At 35.7% G+C, this 21,059-nt stretch overlaps 1 protein-coding gene across 2 annotated transcripts in view; it reads right to left on the bottom strand.

Moving 5' to 3' along the window:
* Positions 1-21,059, bottom strand: part of itpr2 (inositol 1,4,5-trisphosphate receptor, type 2) — a 125,862-nt gene that overhangs the window by 60,437 nt on the left and 44,366 nt on the right. For both annotated transcript variants that reach the window (XM_028448514.1, XM_028448515.1), the window contains exons 32-37: positions 20,401-20,526; positions 18,750-18,878; positions 18,467-18,587; positions 17,516-17,697; positions 16,004-16,146; positions 14,258-14,366 (exon numbers count right to left, since the gene is read on the bottom strand). In XM_028448514.1, the coding sequence (XP_028304315.1) occupies positions 14,258-14,366; positions 16,004-16,146; positions 17,516-17,697; positions 18,467-18,587; positions 18,750-18,878; positions 20,401-20,526 (810 nt within the window). The remainder of the gene's footprint in view (positions 1-14,257; positions 14,367-16,003; positions 16,147-17,515; positions 17,698-18,466; positions 18,588-18,749; positions 18,879-20,400; positions 20,527-21,059) is intronic.

Genomic DNA, 21,059 nt, shown 5'->3' with positions numbered 1-21,059 from the left:
TTGTACAATGATGTAGTGACCAATGGGTGACATGTAGGTGGCAGCAGCGCACCTTTGGATGAGAGATCACCCGTGATGAGCAGAGCTCAGAGGGAGAGGGGAAGAGTTTGCAAGACAGAAAATGGCACAACAAGAGTTGATGCTGAAGTTTCCATCAGATCACAGCAGCGCACACACGACCAGAGCATGTGTGGAACCTGAGTGGACTATTGAAAGTGTGGCGATGGTGAGAGAAAACAATCAAAATACGGGCCAAGCGCTGACCAGGAGGAGGAGGAAGTTACATGACGGGGGGAGAGACTTGGAGGATGGCCAATATACAGTAGAAAATCCATTGGACTCTGAGACCAGGCTTTTGATGGCAACATTATTATTATTTTGCTATCTGTGTCAATGTTGTTTTTGTAGTTTTATAGAAGGAAACTAATGTTGAGGTGTCCCTAAAGAAAAAAAAATATTGTTTCAAAGTCACTAACAGATTTTTTCAGAAAAAGCCATTTTTCTCAGCTTTTTGTCACAAACTGGCGATTTGTGTGAAACTTGCCTCTATTCAACTGCTGATTACAGAAGAACCAAAAACAAGCCAGAAACAAAATTATTTCTGACGAAATGAAAGACTTTAATCTTTCAGAATCTAGCGTCAGAATTCAGATTGTCACAGCTAAAAATATTCTGGGGGTCTTTAAAAAATTTGTCAAAATGCTCTAAAACGGCTGGCACTGGGGGTAGAAATTTTGAACCAATCCGACAAAACTGAGTCAAAATTCATAAAGATTGATTGAGATCCGCTCCAAAATTCAATGAAATCTTCCATGGTGTAAGGTCTACATTTGGTCAAAACCCATTAAGTAATTTACACGTAATAAACACATATACGAAAATCAAATAAACACACAAAACCCTTTGTTGTCATGTATTCATACTCAGATTGGTCATTATAGACAAAATATTCAAATCAAGATGATATTAAAAGAGAATGCTAACCGCTGACCACAAGCTAAAAAAAGAAAGAAAGAAAAAGAATGACAGAAAAATATACAAAATGACAACAAAAATATACAAAATGACAAATCTAACACAAAATCAAACATTTGTGATTTTAGTTTCCTTATCCAAAAATCTGAACATACACTTCCAGAAACAATATATGAGCATACTGTATATTGATACATAGTAAATTAAATAAATCCAAGTGAGAAATGTATTTAATTTTGTCACACAAACAAAAATAATTTTTTGTTGGGTCGGCCTTTGTTGGAAGTTGCAAACTTTGCGTAATCTTAGCTCGTAAACGTGGCCACAGACAATAATGAGGTGAAAATAAAAACTGTGCAGCTCTGTTAATTACTTCCTTCCAACGTGTTGCTTTTGTTAGTTATGAACCTTTGTGTGTTCTGTGTACAAAAACCCAAATGACTGAGAGCCAATTAAATCCTGCAAGAGAAGCACTCGTCACATGATGCCCACTTTGACATTTCCCTGCTGCAAAATAATACAGGATAACCCACAAACAATAACATCAGCATAAACAACTCAGGACACATGTGAGTGCAACTGGTGAGAGGAGCTCAGGAAAACAAGTAAACAAGCGTTCAGTGAAAGGTCTGTGCAGCAAAGAGCTGATTGTTCACCAGCCGGTTCTCAGTGGACTAAATGTGTTATTCAATAACATCATTAGGCACCGCGGTGTTTAATAAAAGTGCTTGGTTGTTAAAGACAAGGTCAGCTTTAATGCAAAGCTAGAACACTGTGTTTAACAGCAACGCACGTTAAATAAACACCCTGACATATTCATTACCAGGTTGGTTTTAACATCATGCTCGTAGTTTATTGGTGCAACTTAAAAACCAGTCACTTAGTCCACCAGCACTAATTCATCGCACTAAAACTTTTAAAGACTAAAAGCATTTGGCATTAAAAAAAAAACGTAAGCAGAGCCTAATTTTTAGTGATCGCCAAACAAAAAAAAACATAATTTACTTCCATCCATCCATTTTCTGACCTGCTAGCTCCTTTTTTCAGGGCTGCAGCATAATTTACTTCCCAAAACGAAAATAAAAATATTGTTAACTATTTGCATTATTGCAAAAAATTGCAAATATAATGGGGAATATACAACCTTACATGCATGTTTTGGAAAAATATCACATATTCACGCCTCATATTAGCATGTGGGCAAAGAGACGGAAATATAAATACCCACACAAAATATCACATAATATGACACGATATGACCAAATCCACCTCAGCCACACATTTTGGAACAATATCATGGTGTCGTACAGTCTGTGTACAGTCTGTGTAGCAACTTTGGTAAACAGACAAATGTCAAAACTTGCTTCAAGTCTTGTGTGATTTCATCGCGTGCCTTTGGTGAATATACAGCAGAGAAATATGAAAATAATAAAAGTTACTCAATTTACCGTATTAAAGCTGGGGTACTCGAATTATTTTCTTTAACTAAAAAAAGATTCTTATTAGCATCATATAGTGTATATATATATATATATATATATATACATATACATATATATTAGGGATGTAACGATTAATCGTAAGGCAGTTAAAAATCGATTCATAGTTATCACGGTTGATATCGATTTTCTGAAAATTTAATCCACAAGTGTAGGCGGCGGGCGGAGTCTGCTAATATTTTCTTTCTGGCCGCCTTCTACTCTTAAATATGTTAATAAATGATTCATTACCCCTTTAGCACCGAAAGAATATCTGTAATATTACTTGAATATCTGTAAAAGTCACGTTTTTCTATTAGCTCTGTCTGCTAGCATGGCTTCTCTTCTTCACTGCAAGAATTTCTGCATGCCAACCGACCACTGTGTTACCAGCGCCCTCTGCTGGTCCAAACAAATATGACGTAAATCAGTGTAATCACGTTTTTTTTTTTTTTTAAAGTCCAATTGTTAAGGCACAAAATACATTTTCAGTTGCACTTTTAAAAAGAAAAAGAACTATTATGCAGTTTTGCATTGTTTATTATAGAACCAGAATTTAAATTAATAGGCTTCATTTTCATTTGTATTGTTCCTTTATTTTTTTCATTCAAGATTTATTTTTAGTTAAATTGAATTGTTTTGAATAGTTTATCAAGGAATTCTTTTGACAATGAAATATAAAAGGAAAATAGTACAGTATTTTCTAGTTTTTTTCCCAAAAAAAAAATTTGTCTTCAGTCCCATTTTGTAAAATAAATCGTGAGAGAATCGTATCGTGAACCCAGTATCGTGAATCGAATCGTAGTTGAGTGAATCGTTACACCCCTAATATATATACATATCCATATACACATATACATATACATATATATACACATATATATACACACATACATATATATATACACATATATATATACACATTTATATATATTAATAATTTCTGATATATAGTGAAGCGCGTGCACAGTGCTAACACGTAACCGTGACGATGACAGCTATTTTCGGCAACAAAACACAAACTCGGAGACTAAAGAGTGCGACAGAAAAAAAAAAAAAGTCTATTTTGGCTACATATGTAGCTTACCACCACCTGTTAAACAGTGGTGTAAATGTTCAGAATAATCTCTTTTAAAGCAAAGTCAGTCTTATTCTCATGGACCAACTCAAGTTCAGTCTTTTTGATTTTCATCAGCAGATACAATTGTATCATCACCAAGAATATACTGTAAATGAGGAACTTGGTTACAGAGTAGAATGGCTTTAAGAGAACCAATGTTGTAAACTCAAGCCATGATTACATTTCCTCTGTGTTTAATCATAAGCATCTGTTATTATGTGTTAAATAATCGTAACACTGTGTGCTTCCCACCCCCTGGTTTTTAGATAAAGTCACAGATAAAGTTAATATTTTCACCTTAGTTAACAGAAGTTAAGAGATAAAATTTAGATAAACTGACTGCATGATATAAAAGTGCTTAAAATAAAAAACCGTGAACACAGAATCTTTTTTTTTTTTCTTTGAAAGGTTTAGGGAATGAAAGCACAACAAATAAATATTAAAGATATTTTTGGTAACATTTAAAAATGTAAAAACAAACATTTATTGATTTATTATAAAGAATAAAACCCTTAAATTAAAGAAAATTGAAGATTGCGTTCATGAGCAGCTTCTCAACAGTTACTTTGTCATGATTGATGAATGTATGCTAGCTTTAGCATTTGGCTAACTACTTAATGAGTTGAAATGAGTATCTAAACAAGAATTAGCTGTATTTTTTTTTTTTTTTTTTTTTTAACAAATAACAAATTGTTCTATGAATCTGTGATAACCACATTAATTTATTTATCTGAATAATATCCACTGTTATACAGGAAGTTTATTGTTATTTGTGCCATAGTGTAAAGTCATCTTAAAGATGTAAATTCTTGTTTTATTCAGAAATAAAATTGGTTAAAAGTGAAAAAAAAAATGGTGAGAAAGGTGGTGAAATGGAATTTTAAAAACCACAGAAATTGGTTAAAAGTCGAGTGGCCAAAAACGGACAGAAAAAGTGGTAAAAAGGGTTCAAAGTGTCAATATTGGGACAATTAGTAAAGACAATTAATTTAAACTGGCAAATATTGGCTATAACAAATCATGACTGTGGTTAAATCGACAAAAATAAGAATAAAATGTGGTGAAAAGAGGTTAAACGTGACAATAATGAGTCTACATATGCAACATTAAGTGGAAAAGTGGTGGAAATGGTTTGCAAGTGCCAAAGATTTGTTGAAATTTGAATAAAAAGTGGCAAAAATGGGAGTAATGTAGCAAAAAAAATGCACAAAAATGATAACACGAGGTTAAAATATGGCAAGTTTGGTGTAGTTGCAGAAAAAAGGGTAAAAATAAGCAAAAATGGGCTCAAATTGTAAAAAAAAAATATTCTTAGCTTCTCGAAGGCATCTGGCGACCCCCTTCCAGTGTCTCGTGACCATAAATGGGGTCCTGACGCCAAGGTTGAGAACCCCTGGACTAATTGATCACTGAACATGTGAGGCTGATGTGCATCTATTCAACTATCAGACCTACAGCAGAGTCTGTAAAGCATTAAAGCACACGTACGGACACAAAGAAGCACTATTACTCATTCTGTCCACCAGCTGTGCACATTAGCACCACGAAAAGCTGGAAGCAGTCACGACAAAAACAAAGTACAGTTCACATCTTCCCTCCTCTCGCTCATCATGTGCCTCCCTGAGCACAAGCGGCCCATCTCACACGCAATCAGATTCAAATAACATGCTATGAACTGTGTCCAAACTAGCTTCATCATTACAGTCGTTTTCTTTGTTAGCAGCGCTGACAAGCTAATAATACGCACACACGAGATGGAGAGAAGGAGTTTTATGGGAGCGTTTAATTTGACGATGAATGCACCTTAATCCTTTAAACTCAAATACAGCAAAACAATCGTGTTGGGAAAGAAATGCACTCAGTTATTTAATGATAACTGCTATCAATTTATTCTAGCAGAGTATTTTATCTATTGCACTGCTCGAGCTGCGAGAAAGTTAATTAAAAGTATTATATTTTGGTTTTTAGATTTCCGACACATTGTGTAGCAGCTTATTTAAAGTTCTATATTGGTGTCCAATTAGCAAACCTGAGTTAGTTTTTTTTTTTTTTTTTTCTAAGAAAAAATCCGCAATCTAAAGTCCAAAAGAAATGAAGAAAGTCATATAAAAACTGTAGTTTATTAACATTAGTTACTAGCAAAGCTGCTGAAAAAAAAAAAAAAATCCTAATCTGTAAACAAATGTTTCAAATGTCTCTTTTTAATTTTTTTTATTCATATAAACATGTTGCAAAATCTGAAAGCCACACGTGCTTTAATCTGAAATATACATTGTTTTATTTCCTGTGGCATCATCCTTTCAAATTAAAGTATGAAATCTAATTATGTTGATATTTTGATTGTGACTACATATTTTGTTGTTTCTGTTAAGACACACATGTCAAACATCCAATTCGGCCTGCAGTATAAATAAAAAAAAAAGCAAGAGAAACCATGAACCATTGTGTCAATTATTAACTGTTTCAGTTATAGATATCTCCAAATTAATACACAAATTCAATGAAACTCCACAACATTAGCAGGACTCACATTTTCCCCATATTTTCATTCAAGTCCTGGAATTTCTTCAAATTATTACACAAATATTCCCTAAATTACATAAAAATTGGCCACAAAATCTAAAAATTTCAAAGTGAAGATCATACAGGGACTGATATCTCTCACTTATTGCTTTTATATCATCGGTGCCGTATATATTTTATCATTTATTTATACGTAGAAGTGTAAACTAGAACAAAATAATGATTGAATTACTAATTTTCCCGCCCAAAATCTGACCTACTTAAGTCAAACTACTTCCTACTTGGCCCCTGAACTAAACTGAGATCACTTCTCCTCTGACCGTACGTTAGCATTCCTCACTTTCATAACCATTCAAAAATGTAGAAAGTAGCCAAATACAGCGCACAGAAAAACAGAAGTAAACAAAACCCATGCGTGTTTGTATGAGTACTGAAGGGGGCGTGTTCATGGGCGCATCAGACAAGAGGCGAAATCGAAGCATCATGAATCATGTGCTACAGAGGGAAATTTCTTTGAATTTTTTTTTAAATTTGCTGCATTTTCCCCCAAAAAATTGGGTAGCATATTTATTTGAGTATGCTATAGAATGGTACTATGTGCCTGAAAAAGACACACAAAATAAAAACGTAAAATACACAGAATGACAGAAAAAAATTATACAACATGGCAACAAAAGTGCACAAAATATTATTCCAGACAACATAAAATTACATAAAAATACACAAAATGATAACAAAAACAACAAAAACACACAAAATGACTCATGACACACAAAATAACTAAAATACACATAATGATGGAAAAATATACAAAATGACTCCAAAAACACGTAAAATTACAGAAAAAAACAGGCAATGACAACAAAAACACAAGAAATTTCACCAAGAACACAAAATGACTCATGACACACAAAATACAACAAAACTACACAGAATATTAATTGCGACTACATGCACATATTTCATATGTTGTTTCTCTTAGAAGTAGATATTCTGTACTTTTTATAATACATACATCTAAATTACTTAGTGTTTTACATCCATCGTGACTCACCTTCCTATTGTTTGGCATTAACTTTAGAGAGAAAAGAATTCCACTGTTTCTATAGTGTACATGCAACATTTAAGCCTATTTTAACAATACTAAACACCGCGTTCACAAAGAAGTAAGTTTCTGGTTTTCTATTAGAACAACTTGTAAAAACAATGTTTGAACACGCGTCAGAAAGAAGTCAGCCTTTTCAACGCACTCAAACCTCCACGAGATGCAGATGTTTGTCTGTGTGCATCTGCATCAGCAAACCTACCCAGAGCGCCTGCAATGACTAGAGCGCGTGCACAAACACAAAAGCCAGACAACACACTAGTGATCGTAGGAACGTTTCTGCATCAATTTAGAGACAGCAACGGTCAATTTGTCCATAATTTGCAGCTTCCATCGTGGAAATTAAGTTTCTCTGTAAACATGTTCTGACATGATCTCTGCACTGTTTACACAGTCACATCCAGGCCAGCCGACAACCATCTGTCGCCATGGAAACCGCAATGTGAAGCTCCTCTTCCAGATGCTTTTTCAATAGATCAAGATGAGGACACGAAGATGGAAGGGCCACATAGTAAAATTTAAAAAAAAATAATGCTAATTATCAGGGATGGTTAAACCTGTGTGGTCAAAATGCATCACATTTTACCGCCAATAAGGAATGATGAGAAGTTTAGTTTATGAGGTGATTATTCGTCAACTTAGCTGCGGTTTAATGACTTTCCCCAAGACACGCGACAAACAGTGAAGGGTTGGACTGGCACTAAAAGACCAAAGGGGAATCGGTTACATCACCATTTACACACACACGCGCACACACACACACACACACACTTTGAACTTTACACACCACCAACTTTGATGGCACGTCATCGAGCAAACGTGCAACCCTCGGCCCATGTCTCCAAACACACATAGTGACAGGAAATAAACAAAATGACAACGAAACACACAAAATAGTAGAAAAGTACACAAGATAAATACAAAAACCTAGAAAATTACAGAAAAATACAAAAAATTATGACAAAACACTTGAAATTGTAGAAAAATACGCAGAGCATGAGCCAAAATACGCACTGTGAGCACATAAAACACACAAAATTACAGAAAAATGTACATAACAGAAATTCAAGAAATGACAAAAAATAGAACAGAAATACACACAATAACTCGACACAATAACTAAAAAATACACAAAATGACAACAAAAACAACAATTATACACAAAATTACCTGTGACACACAAAACAACAACATAAATACACAATGACAAAAGATTTACAGAAAACCAAGTTAAAAAAACAACAAAACAAGGACAAAAATATGAATGATAACAAGAATACACAAAAAGACAACACAAAAACACAAAACAACCACAAAAATATACAAAGATGGCAATGACCAAATGACCTTTTGTTCTTTCCTGTGTTAATGGTCAGATCATTATTCTAATGCTTTTTAATGCTGACATAATCTCAGATATCAGACAATATTAGTTGTGTGGCCCTGTTGTGATAAAAGTATTTAGTAACTTTTAATATAGCGCGGACTGAACCCAGCTGCAGGTGATGAACGTGTCTGAGGTACTCGTGAGTCGTGAGCTCAGTTTGTTCCTCCTTCCACAAAGCTCTAATCCACAGTGGACCAGGTAGAGTGACAAAGCAGGAAAAGCCCCGTGAGATGATGAGCTCACACAGGGACAGCCTGCATGCCTGTGTGTGTGTGTGTGTGTGTGTGTGTGTGTGTGTGTGTGTGTGTGTGTGTGTGTGTGTGTGTGTGTGTGTGTGTGTGTGTGTGTGTGTGTGTGTGTGTGTGTGTGTGTGTGTGTGTGTGTGTGTGTGTGTGTGTGTGTGTGTGTGTGTGTGTGTGGCTCTATCCGTCTACAGGCTCGTGTGTGGGATCTGCTTAGCATGGAGAAGGATGTAATCTGCAAATCTGCTTTTCCCTGGGCAGGTGGTGTGAAAGTTGGCTAGGCAGAGAGAGAGAGAGAGAGAGAGGCAGACGGACGGGCGAGCACACGGCGTGTGAATGACACAGACGAGTGTGAAAGAGAAGGAGAATAGAGAAAGTGTGAGAGCCGTTTATATTACATAACTGACTCTTTCAGTCCTCTGTAAACAAGGAGACGGGATTACGTGTGCACGCATACAGTATAACACTTTCAAAATCATCATCAGTTTTATTACGGAGAATATAAACCCTTTTATAAAAGTCATCAATCAATCTTATAAAGGGTTAAAAAAAACTAATCGCAGGTGGAGGTTTCAGTTCCAAATTGATTTAAAGAATAATAAAACTGTTGATGAGGCATTGATACATGATCAATACTCAGTTCTAGGGGTGTGTATCGATACGATACGATATATCCCGATATGAAAGTATAAGGCGATGATTGCGATTTATTTTTTTTTAATATATGACTTAAGAAACAACTAATCTGTAAATTTGTACACCTTTATGAGAACATTATGTATGAAATATTTTTTATTGGCATATTTTACACCCAAAACATTGGCTTTAACATGCCATGTGCCAACAATTTAAAATAAAAAATAACATACAATCTGCCTGTGGCTTTTAAACCAACTTTGACTTTAGTGCAACTTAACTGAGGTATTTATGCCTAGAACAACAAATAAATGCAGAAAGTTAGTACTTTATTTTTAGATTTTATTGAAAAAACAAGCTGGTCAACATGTCCAGGTTTCAGAGCACTTCTTTGTGTAGTTACAATGACTCCTGCAGTGGAAAATACTTTCCTGATTAAAAATAAAGGTCAAAAATAAATCGATATGGATGAATATGAATCGATCCGAGAATCACGTGATGTAATATCGGGATATATCGCAAAATCGTTTTTTTTCCAACACCCTCTTCTGAGTTCTGTCCCCATTTAGGGATCATTAAAAGCTATTGCACATGGAAGCTTTAGAAAATAATGTAAGTTTAAATAGCTTTCAATAGTCATAAAAACTTTCATTTAAATCAGGAATGCCAAATCTGGCCCTCCAGATCCCCCACTTCGGGCCCGTAGGTGGAATTCAGACTTTCCTGAATTATATATATTTTTTTTTAATTACAACAAAAACATGAATCATTATATAAATCAGTTCAGTTTAGTTTCACATATCTTCATACGGGGATTTGTATCTTTCTGTTCATACTGTCGTTAGAATATTTCTGTCAATTTTTATCGCAAATTGTTCTCTATTTTTAAACACTGCATTTTATCACAAATATTTCCTCAAATTACATCAAAAAGTTAAAAAAATTAAATAAAATTGAATACTAAGATTTCCTAAAGTCAGAGTTACTAAAATCTGTAACGTCATGTTTTAAATCCAGGATATCCTAGGAAAATTGTAGACAATTTTAAATACCAAATTTGAGAAACGAAAATAATGAAATTATTCTTTAATTTGTATTTTTTTTTTTTTTTTCACTTCAAAATAAATTGAAGTACAATGAGTTGGACACCCTGGGTTTAAATGAAAACACCCAAAGTGATTATTTTTAATAAATAATAAATAAAGCAAGTTCATTTTGTCTTCTTTTTTGAAAAAATATGTAAAATTTTCATTTATTCAGACAACTTTTCTTCCCAAATGTACTTTGATCTCCTGACATGTTTCGACTGCCAACTGTCAGTCAGAGGCCTCTACTGACACTCAAGATGGCCACGCCCAGAAAGAAATCATAAGGACACATGAAATATATATACACATATATATACAGAATATAAAGGTAAAGGGTGAACAAGTAGGAGGTGTTCTTAGTATAAGAATGATAGGAATATATATATAAATACTGTATATATAAAAGTTTTATTTTTTATTTATATAAGAGCTTGACAATAGATTGTGATCTACTAAAGTACTTACCATTGTTGGTAACATATTTTTATATATTTATCTATGTTAACTGTTTTGTGAAAGAAAGCAACCACTGATATGAATTATGATAATTACAGGGGTGGGAATTTATAAATGTACTTCCTCCCACTCCTTTTCAAGTTCATGTATATATGAAAGTTTGTTAATTCAAAATGAGTCGTGTGAATATGTAATGTACATTGAACTCGGATTAAACAATCAATCAATCAATCAAAAGCTATCTGTAGATGCCTCTGAGGAAGACTGACAGCTGGCAGTAGAAATATGTCAGGAGATCAAAGTGAATTTCCTGAAAAAAGCCATATGAATGAATGAAACCTGACCATATTAAAGCAGTGACAGTCACAACATGTCTGGACTGTGACTGCAGATCCACAATAACGTGGAAGTAAAGACAGATATCAACAACAGACAGGGACACAGCAGAGAGGGAGAGACAGAGGAGCTGAGCAGTGAGAGGACAGAGGGAGAGTAAGCATGGAGGAGGGAGGGAGGGAGGGAGGGAGGGAGGGGGGAGAACGTGATGGTCCACGTGACGCTGGCTCAGCCACTGCAGGCTCTTACGTAAGCGCCCCCCTGCCCTGTCTCCTCATGGACTGAACAGCCTCTGTTTCTCTCCAATCACTCATCCTGCAGTCGCTGCCCACTGTTTTTTTTTTCCTTCCCCTCACATGGCTCCTCACATGGCCCCCTCCCTCGCCTCCAATGACTCCCTCTCTCTCTCTCTCTCTCTCTCTTCCACCCACTCTTTGTACCCCAGGGGAGCCACCAACCTCTGCTGTCTATGCTGTCATTCCGTCTCTCTCTCCCTCTCTCTCACCCTCTGTTTTCCTCTCTCTCTTTATTTCCATTCCTCTGTCTCTCTCTTTCTCTCTCTCTTCATTCCTCTCTCTCTCTCTTTCTCTCTCTCTGTGTGTGCAGTGAGGCAGCAGCTCCACACTTAGGGCTTCAGCGTCATGACAGACAGAGGACACAAACAAACTAAAGCACCAACTGACACCTCATCCACTGCAATAACTATAAAGCAGCACAATCTTATCTTAGCTGTCAGTAAAACTCATTTAAGTTCAGGGGACGAATACGGAGCAGTTTCACCTCAAGTGTGCTGCAGATATTAAGTGGAAAAATGAGCAATTTCAACAGTAATGTGCCCTAGTTTGCACTTCCACGTGTAAACGATACCTACACTGTGAAAGGAACCGACAATAAGTGACAGAGATTAGTGCCCGCTTGGTTTTCTGAGCAATTTTATTCCAATTGTGGAAATTCTGCAAAAATATTTTAGGAAAATGCGGGTTTTCGGAAATATTGAGAGTTCTTTCAACAATCTTACTACATTTTATTAAAAATGAATGCCTATATGTGATATCAGCATAAAAAACTGTTAAACCTGCAGTATTGGGGTCATTTTATGTATTTTTCCTGTTTGTGAAGTTTTTGTTATTTTTTTGTTGCTACTTTGTGTGTTTATAAAGTCATTTAATTTGAGTGAAGATGTAAAGTATGTAAAGCACCAACATTATCCAAGCAACGAGTGACAGATTTCAGTTCCTGCAGGATCTTCACTGGAATTTTGTTGATTTTGTCACCAATTTTTATTTACCTTGAGTAAATTCTTTGAAATTATTTCAAAAAAATTGCAGGATTTTGCAACCAAAAAAAAAAAAAAAAATAGAAATGACTGCAATCATGTGATATAAACATGGGTATATATATTTGGAGGGACTAAAATAAATACAACTGAATTAGTTTTTTAATTTACACAATGAATGAGTGATGTTTTCTCTATCATTTTTACTTTTTCCTGCGGGCCACGTTGGATGCCCTAAAGGGCCAGATTTGGCCCCCCGAGCCTTGACTTTGACACATATCCTAGAGCAGTGGTTCACAACCTTTTCAGCTCATAGTATATAGTCATCTGAAAGATGTAAATCCTTGTTTTAATCAGAAATTAAATGGGGTAAAAGTGACCAAAAATGGTGGAAAAGGTGGTGAATTGAAATTTTAAAAACCACAGAAATTGGTTAAAAGTTACAAATTAGAGTGGCCAAAAACAGACAAAAAGTGATAAAATTGGTTCAAAGTGTCATTATTGACTTAACAGTGACAGAAATGGGGGGGTTGGGATAAAACAATTTAAAAAGTAGGAACAATTAGTTTAAACTGGCAAATAATGGGCTTGAAAAATCATGACCTTGGTTAAATTGGCAAAAAATAAGCATGAATTATGGTGAAAAGAGGTTAAAACTGACAATAATGGGTCAACATATGCAACATTAGGTGGAAAAGTGGTGGAAAGTACCGATAATATCTTGAAAGTGGAAAAATGTGCAGAAAAGCCATTGAAATTTGATGGAAAAGTGGCAGAAATTAGAGTAATGTAGCAAAATTGCATTAAAAGGAGCAGAAATATAGCATGAAAAAGTGATGAAAATAGGTTAAAATATGGCATGTTTGGTGTAGTTGCAGAAAAATGGTAAATGAATAAGCAAAAATGAGCTCAAATTGTTAATAAAAAAAAAAAAAAAAAAAGGAATTTGGCAACCCTCTCCCAGTGTCTCACGACCCCAAGGTTGAGAACCCCTGTCCAAGAGGAAAGAAAACATTAAAGAAAAAAAACCATTAGCATTTTTAAATAAAGCGTCTTTTTCCCCCCAAGACTGAAAATCCTTTGTCTTTTTTCAAATATCAAAACAAAACTAAGCACAAGACAAAGAAAAGAAACTTTGTTCTGCACTAGTAACCTTCCAAAGGTGGCCAGTACTTTGTTTTATGCAGCCGCACGCGCACACGCTCACGCACACGCACTGCTGTCATTCACCTTCCCAGCTCCTGGCTGAGAGGGGGCGCCGGAGGACACTGGCTCTGTACCCCCCGCTCGCTGCGGTATTGATTTGTTTGCTCGATACACCTCCCCCTCCTCCGTCTGTTCCTCCTTAGCTCTCGTTCCTCCTCTGCTATCCTTCCTTTGAGAGCGAGCGTGTCCTCGAGTGCCCCCCCCCCCCCGCCTTATGTAACACCAGAGGCCTACAGAATACTGATGAAGGAGAGTCTGGGCTCTGGGCCGACACACCCGACAGAGAACAAGGACCGAGCTGCACATATATCGACGCTGGCACACGAGGACAGGGCTGAGTCCGCAGCAAAAGTTTTAGACATTTACATTGATGAGTGTCCTTTGAGTGTTAGCGAACAAAAACATCCTCCTAAAGTGTTGAAGACTCACGGATTCCTCGTAGCAGTCCTTCTTGTCCAGCATCTCTCTCAGGGTCTGCAGGATCTTGATGCACAGTTTCTCCTCTTTGTCCATCAGCTTCTTCGTGTGCTTGATTAATCTGACAGAAACACAATTGTTTTATTTAGAGCAACTTTTCAACACAACACAAATCAAAGGCTTTATTGATCACAACAGGATGATCCTCCTGAAACGGTGCAGACGACAGCCACAACCTTCCATTATTATCAGGTCAATAATGTCTACAGCTAGTTTTATAATTAACTGAGCATGACGAACTCAACATTATCTATTTAGTTCATTGTTAAGCTGAAGATATTGTTGTATACAGTGTTTATTCTCATATTTCTTCCCCATTCAACTTCATATTTAATGTAAGGCATCCTCATACATATCAAGTTTCTTACATCTCTACTTAAAGCTGCTGGAGACGATATTTTATCAGTTAAAGACATAGTGTAGATGGTAACACTTTACTTGCATAAAGGCTGACATTATACAGTCATTATTATGACATGACATCTGTCATTAGCATTAATAAGGTGTCATTAAGGCTGTCATTAAGTATCCTTCATTACCCTAACCCTTCACTACCCTAACCTTAACCCCACTAGATCACTCCAACTAACCCACGAAATGCCAACATAGCTCCAAAGGTGTTAAAAGTTAGCCAACAACATTTTAATGACAAAATTCATTACACCTCATTCATGCTAATGACTGATAATAACAGCGTAATGGTCAGCCTTATGTATGAAACATCAGGTAAAGTGTTACCGTGTAGATCAATAAAAATTTAAGATAATTTGCTCAAAAAAAAAATGAGTAAAAAAAGAAAGTTTTGGTGCATTGCATTGTGGGATGTGGAGTCCTGTAGAGCGATGCATGGACAAAAACAAGAATGTTAACAGTGGAGATAATAAAAAAAACCACTTCAGAGCGCTTATTTCAAACCTTTAGACCTTTTTTGAGTAAATGATCTTGGATTTACTGATTATGAGGAACACAAAGATATAATCGCCAGCAGCGTTAAAGTACTTTATTTAGTTCATAAAACTATCATAAAACAGCGTAACAAAAAAAACACTGGAAAAACACAACACATTTGAATCCAAAACCAAACCCAAGTCATTTTAAGAAGAGATCTTTAAAACTTGGATTTGAAAACATTATTGGATTGAGATGAGTAATATTTTATTTTCATTTATTTAATTTGTTTATTTTAAATAATTTATCAATTTTAATTCATTTAATCTAATCTAATCTACTTCAATTCAATTCAACTTTATTTGTACAGCGCAAATTACAACAAAGTCATCACAATACGCTTATCGAAATGTAAAATTCATAATAAGAAAGAAAAAACCCAACAAGATCCACATTTATTTATTTTTCTATTTTATTTTATTCAAAAATATTTTTTCCAGCTTGAAATCTAACTATGTTTAGACAGTATGTATTGATGATCATTTGCTATTTTTGGGGGGCAGACTGATCATTCTAAACCATTTTCACACTAATGTCACCGTTGGATGCTAAAGCTACGCTAACTCTCTGTGCCTTTCTGCTGATGTATTGACTATGAATCTGACACCTACGATCCTCACTTGCTCATTCAATCAGTCTAAGTGTTGTTTATGGAACTAATGTTGCAGTCAGTGATCCAGCCTTGTTTCTGTTCCTCCATTGAGGACATTTGACGTTGGAGGAGTGAACATGTGATGTAGACCAGCGTACTTGGACATGAAGGCTCCGCTCTCGCAGCGTAAGCGAGCGGCCTCTGGAAACAGCAGCTCAGGGCTGTGGAGGACGTCCACCAGTACAGAAAACTCAGCGTGGACCTTTGGACTGAACTGCTCCTCCAGACAGGAAACGACTCCCTGTGTGTCACAGAAACACACACGATAAAGAAATACTGCGGGTGTTGTTTTTTTTGTTTTTTTACATCAGGGAGATGTTAATTATTCTTCGCATAAAAAATTCTGGGAAAATATTTGGTTTTGTGTATAAGCCTGTGATTGTAGATCTTTCATCACTTCATTAATTATCTGCACAGGCATCAAGGAATCAAACATTTAGGATTAGAATTTATAATATGATTCTTTGTACTTTATCCAGTTCACTAAACTCTTTGTCTTCCCATCATTAAGTCTCTCAGATTTATAAAAAGACCTCACACGTTACAACAAAAAATTTATAAATTAACAAGATAGTTCAATATATTTCCACATTTTGCAATAATTTCATCGAAAGTATCAAATCTATGTGCGATTTGGATTTATTGGAATTCTACAAATATTGTGATTTGATATTAATGATTATTACGATTTCAATTTCCCTATTTTCCTTATCCAAAAACAAAATGCAGAAACATACACGTCTAAAGACAATATGAGAGTCATAGTTGAAAAACACAAATATTACTATTTATTTTATTTTGAATTAAAAACAAGAATAAAAAAAATAAATAAATAAAATACTGGGTAGAAATATCTATTTTTAATATCTTCAATAATATTTATACTTCAGGGTGTTTTTTTCCCACCCTTAAGTTTTATGTAAATACATTTTTGCTTGCTCTGTGGTTAATTAAAATAAAAAGATCAGAAAGAAAATCACAGGTTAAAAAACGCATACATTTGTAAAGAGAAAAAGAAATCATTCTATTTTCATGTTCTGATAATATACAATTTTGGAAATTTTAATTTCTCTTCTTTCCTTATCCAATCACAAAAGTAGAAACATACACGTCTAAAAACAACATGTGAGTCATAGTTAAAAATTAAAAAATTCATTTAAGAAAAAAAATTATGGGGAGAAATACTGATTTTTAATATCAAAGAAAAGACAATATATTTATCATTTATTAATGTAGTATAATTATTATTTTTTATTCATTTATTTATTGTAATTTTTCCCACCCTTAAGGTTAACGCAACAAAAACGCACATTTGTAACGAGAAAGAGATCAATCTATTTCTATACATGTTGGAATAAAATTGTCCTAAAATGTATCTAAATTATGTGCTTTCAAATGCCAGTTACGTTAGTTTTGCAGGCACTAAAACACAACACTGGACAGTCAATGGCTTAATGTACATGTAGTGAGTGGGATGAGAAACATGCAATCAGCAGAGAAAGATGAAGAAATGACCACCATAAAGCAAAAACACCACATCAACTGTTAATAAGTGTGTCGCTGATTGGCCAGAAATGAACAAACTCAAACTAAAACTTTTATAATCTCACCTGCAGCTTCTCAATGATGTTCTTGTAGTCGGGGCCACACAGCGGCTCCTTTCGGGGTCTACTACGAGCCGTGATTCTCCAATCTTTGGCTGCTCGCTGCACCATGTTACTGTGAACCTTGAGAGACAAAGTGTTGACCTGACTGTCCAGATCCACTGGGATGGCGATGGCACGAGCTTTAGCTGATGAGAGTGGGAAATAAACAGGGATGGGTTTTTAAATTAAAAAAGCCAATGGATGCACCTTCGCTACATAAAACATCCGGTGTTAAAGGTGCAGTCTGACACTCTTAGAAAAGTGACTTTTTGTCATATTTGCTAAAGCTGTCACTATGTAAGGACAGCTTTACATGAAACTAGTAGTTTGTGTGAAAAAAAACAGTCTCATTGAGTCCCCCCTGCTGCTCCTGCAGCCTTTGGCAGATTGCCAGAATGCACCACGACGGAGCAAAAAGAACCAATCAGAGCTAGGGTTGTGTTTGATGGGCTGTCTGACAGCGGTTGCTCACAGGCCCCGCCCCCTTCCTGGAGCTGGAGAGTTGTCTTTTTTACAGTGTATGGTCTGGAGGAGAAGATGCAATTGGTGACTTTTCCGTTTGAAAGGTAATTACTGCTGCTTGATTTACATTATGTTTGATTTGTAAATGTTACACTGTAGGTGACACTGTGTTCTTGCTGCTGCTGCTGAGGTGTGTGCACATAAAGAGAGAGAAGCGCTGCAGTAATATGCTTTTAACAGAGCATGTTATATTAATGTGATGCTGCTGTCAGACTAACGTTAGCGTGTTAGCTCCTCTGAGGGAGGGACTTTGGAAAGTTTGGAAGCAGGGCAAGAGAGCAGCGATGAGGGAGGGAGGAGAGGGATCTGAGAGTCGCGGACTGCACCTTTGAAGAACCACATGGAAGATAATCTCAGTAGAGCATAGAATGTATATCAGATCATAAGACTCACCCACGTCTGCCAATGTTTTGATGCATGCCTCAATATTGGTCTTCTGAGCCGAGTTGATCCACGTACAGTTGTAAATCCTGAACGAGGACTGGAGCAGCTTGATGAACGCAGACTGGTTGGTCTGTTACAAAAACCAAAGGAAAGACAGTTTTCAAAATGCACGTATGCAAAGAAATTTAAAATAAGGAACGTACAAATGATAAAAGCTTCAAATTGTCAGAAAAGGAGCACTTTGTTTTAACAGTTATTCTTTCATCTCAGTGGAAAGGAAATGATTGACTACCTGCAGGTTGGAGTGGTTAACAGAAAAAGGTGAGCTGAAGTAGCCTTTCACAATAGCCATGACGGTCTCCGTCACATATTTCTCCAAGGCCAGATCTGCGTGGTTACGATCTGTGGTCGTGTTGCACACCTTGAATAAAATATAACAAATCACAACCTTCTTATCAACATGTACCGTATTCTCAGACAAGTAGAAATTTTGACTTCTTATACAGTATACTTCTATTTTGTGCAGCCCTCAAAGGTCAATGCACTGAAATGACAGGAAAGACAAAAGTGACAGAAAAATACTCAAAATGACTTCAAAAAACGTGAAAAAAAAACACAGAAAAAAAATAAATATATATATATATATATATACAAAATGACAAAAAAATATATAACAAAAACACACAAAATTACTCTGAAAACACAAACTGACAACGAGAATAGACCAAAATAACAGAAAATGATACAAAATAACAAAATAAGTTCCAATGCACACAACATCACTTTCCTGGTTAAATAAAGCTTTACACAAAAACATACATAATGACTTAAAGGGGCAATATTATGAAAAAAAAAATCACTTTGAATGAGGTTATACATTTATAGAGGGCCAAGGTTGAAAATGTTCTGTTTCCTCCCTCCCTTGTTATTCCACATTTTGTAAAAAATCAGCTCCAAACGGGCGAGTTGCATTTTTTCCCCAATAATACGTCATAAGGTGGAAACTCCTCCTCCTGAGAATCCTGGCTCCTCCTACCCTATAAGAATGTGAGCTCCTCCCCCTCACCTTACAGGTAAAACAAACACTGTGGCTTAAAATAGAATATACATTATACTTTGTCATATATGTAAAGCTACATACACAAAATGTGTTCTCTGCATTTAACCCCTCCATGAGGAGCAGTGAGCAGCCACGGTGAAGTACCCAGTGAGCAGTTCCATTTTTAGTATCTGTTATAGTGCCTCGTATCACCTTTGACTTGATCTGACGTGTTCCGTAACACAATGCGATGCAGCGGTTGGACAAAACAAAAGATTATCACCTGAAACGCACTATTCCTGTAGTTAATAGAGATGAGGAGGAAAAGAAAGTGACTTAGCAGCTTAACATTCTGGTGAGTGTATCAAACAGCTGACTGATTCAGCTGCTGCTGCTGTGATAAACACAGCCTGAAGCAGCGCTGAGACGAACTCACAATCACAATAGCTGCTTAAATATCCATGCATTTTACTGTGATGTGCACTTTTTTGGCTGAAAACAATAACTAAAGTGTGTGAATAGCAAAAGAAAATTGCTTTAGTGCGCGGCATGAAGTCTGCGTCTCCAGAAACGGCCAGACATGCATATGCATGAAAGCTCCAAAACAGCCTGTTTTGAGAAGAGTCAAGAAAGTGACTTTTCAGAGAACTAAAACTCCAAAAAACACCCAAGTTTGGGAAAATGAACCTCAAATACTATGTTGTTGGGGTTCTTTGTGAAAAATGGCATAATATTAGACTTTGAAATCAATAAAGCAAGGTTTTGGCTTTGAATGTTAATTACTAAGTCATCAGTTCCTTAGTTGTGCATTTTTTTTCACCATGTGCTCCAACTTTAGTTTTATTTAAATTATTTTGCAGATGCCAAACTTTAGGGAAAAATAAGTGACCTATTTAACACTTACACTGGCCATGTCCACCAGGAAGTTGTCGAAGAGCCTCCAAATGTGAGGAGAGGTGTAGATCTCCTTCATTTCCACTTCTGTGTCCACATAACAGTGATTTACAAAGTTCACGTAGGCAGTTTTCACCTGTGGAACAAACAATCAATTCATCAATCAATAAATAGGAAGCACCCATACACAAAAAAAAATCTGGGGCAGAAATTTTTATAACAGACATTGGCAACTGGTGACCCTGGATCTAAATTTGTGCGGCCCCCAAAGTAAAAACACAGAATTACAGAAAAATAAAAAAACAACAAACGTACAAAAAAGAGGTGAAGAACACACAAAAATGATGAAAAATTACACAAAAAGAAAACAAAATACAGCATAAATACACTAAAATATAACAAAACACACAAAAATAACTCTAAAAAAAAAAAAAAAGAATGACAAAACAACCATACACAAAATTACTCAAAAAAAAAAACACTAAACAAAAATTGAAAGAAAAATAAATTAAATCAATCCACAGAAATACACAAATTGAGAGAAAATAATAAAAAATCTAACAGAAATGCACAAAATCTCCACTTTCATATATTTTGGGATTGCCCGCAGATTCCACTTGTCACTGACAAAGGTCATCTCGACTTTTTTTTGCTTGTTTGAAAAAAGTG

This window comes from Gouania willdenowi, chromosome 6 (genome assembly GCF_900634775.1).
Source record: "Gouania willdenowi chromosome 6, fGouWil2.1, whole genome shotgun sequence".
NCBI lineage: Eukaryota > Metazoa > Chordata > Actinopteri > Blenniiformes > Gobiesocidae > Gouania > Gouania willdenowi.
Note: the sequence above shows the minus strand (reverse complement) of the source record. Positions and strands in the feature narration are given on the sequence as shown.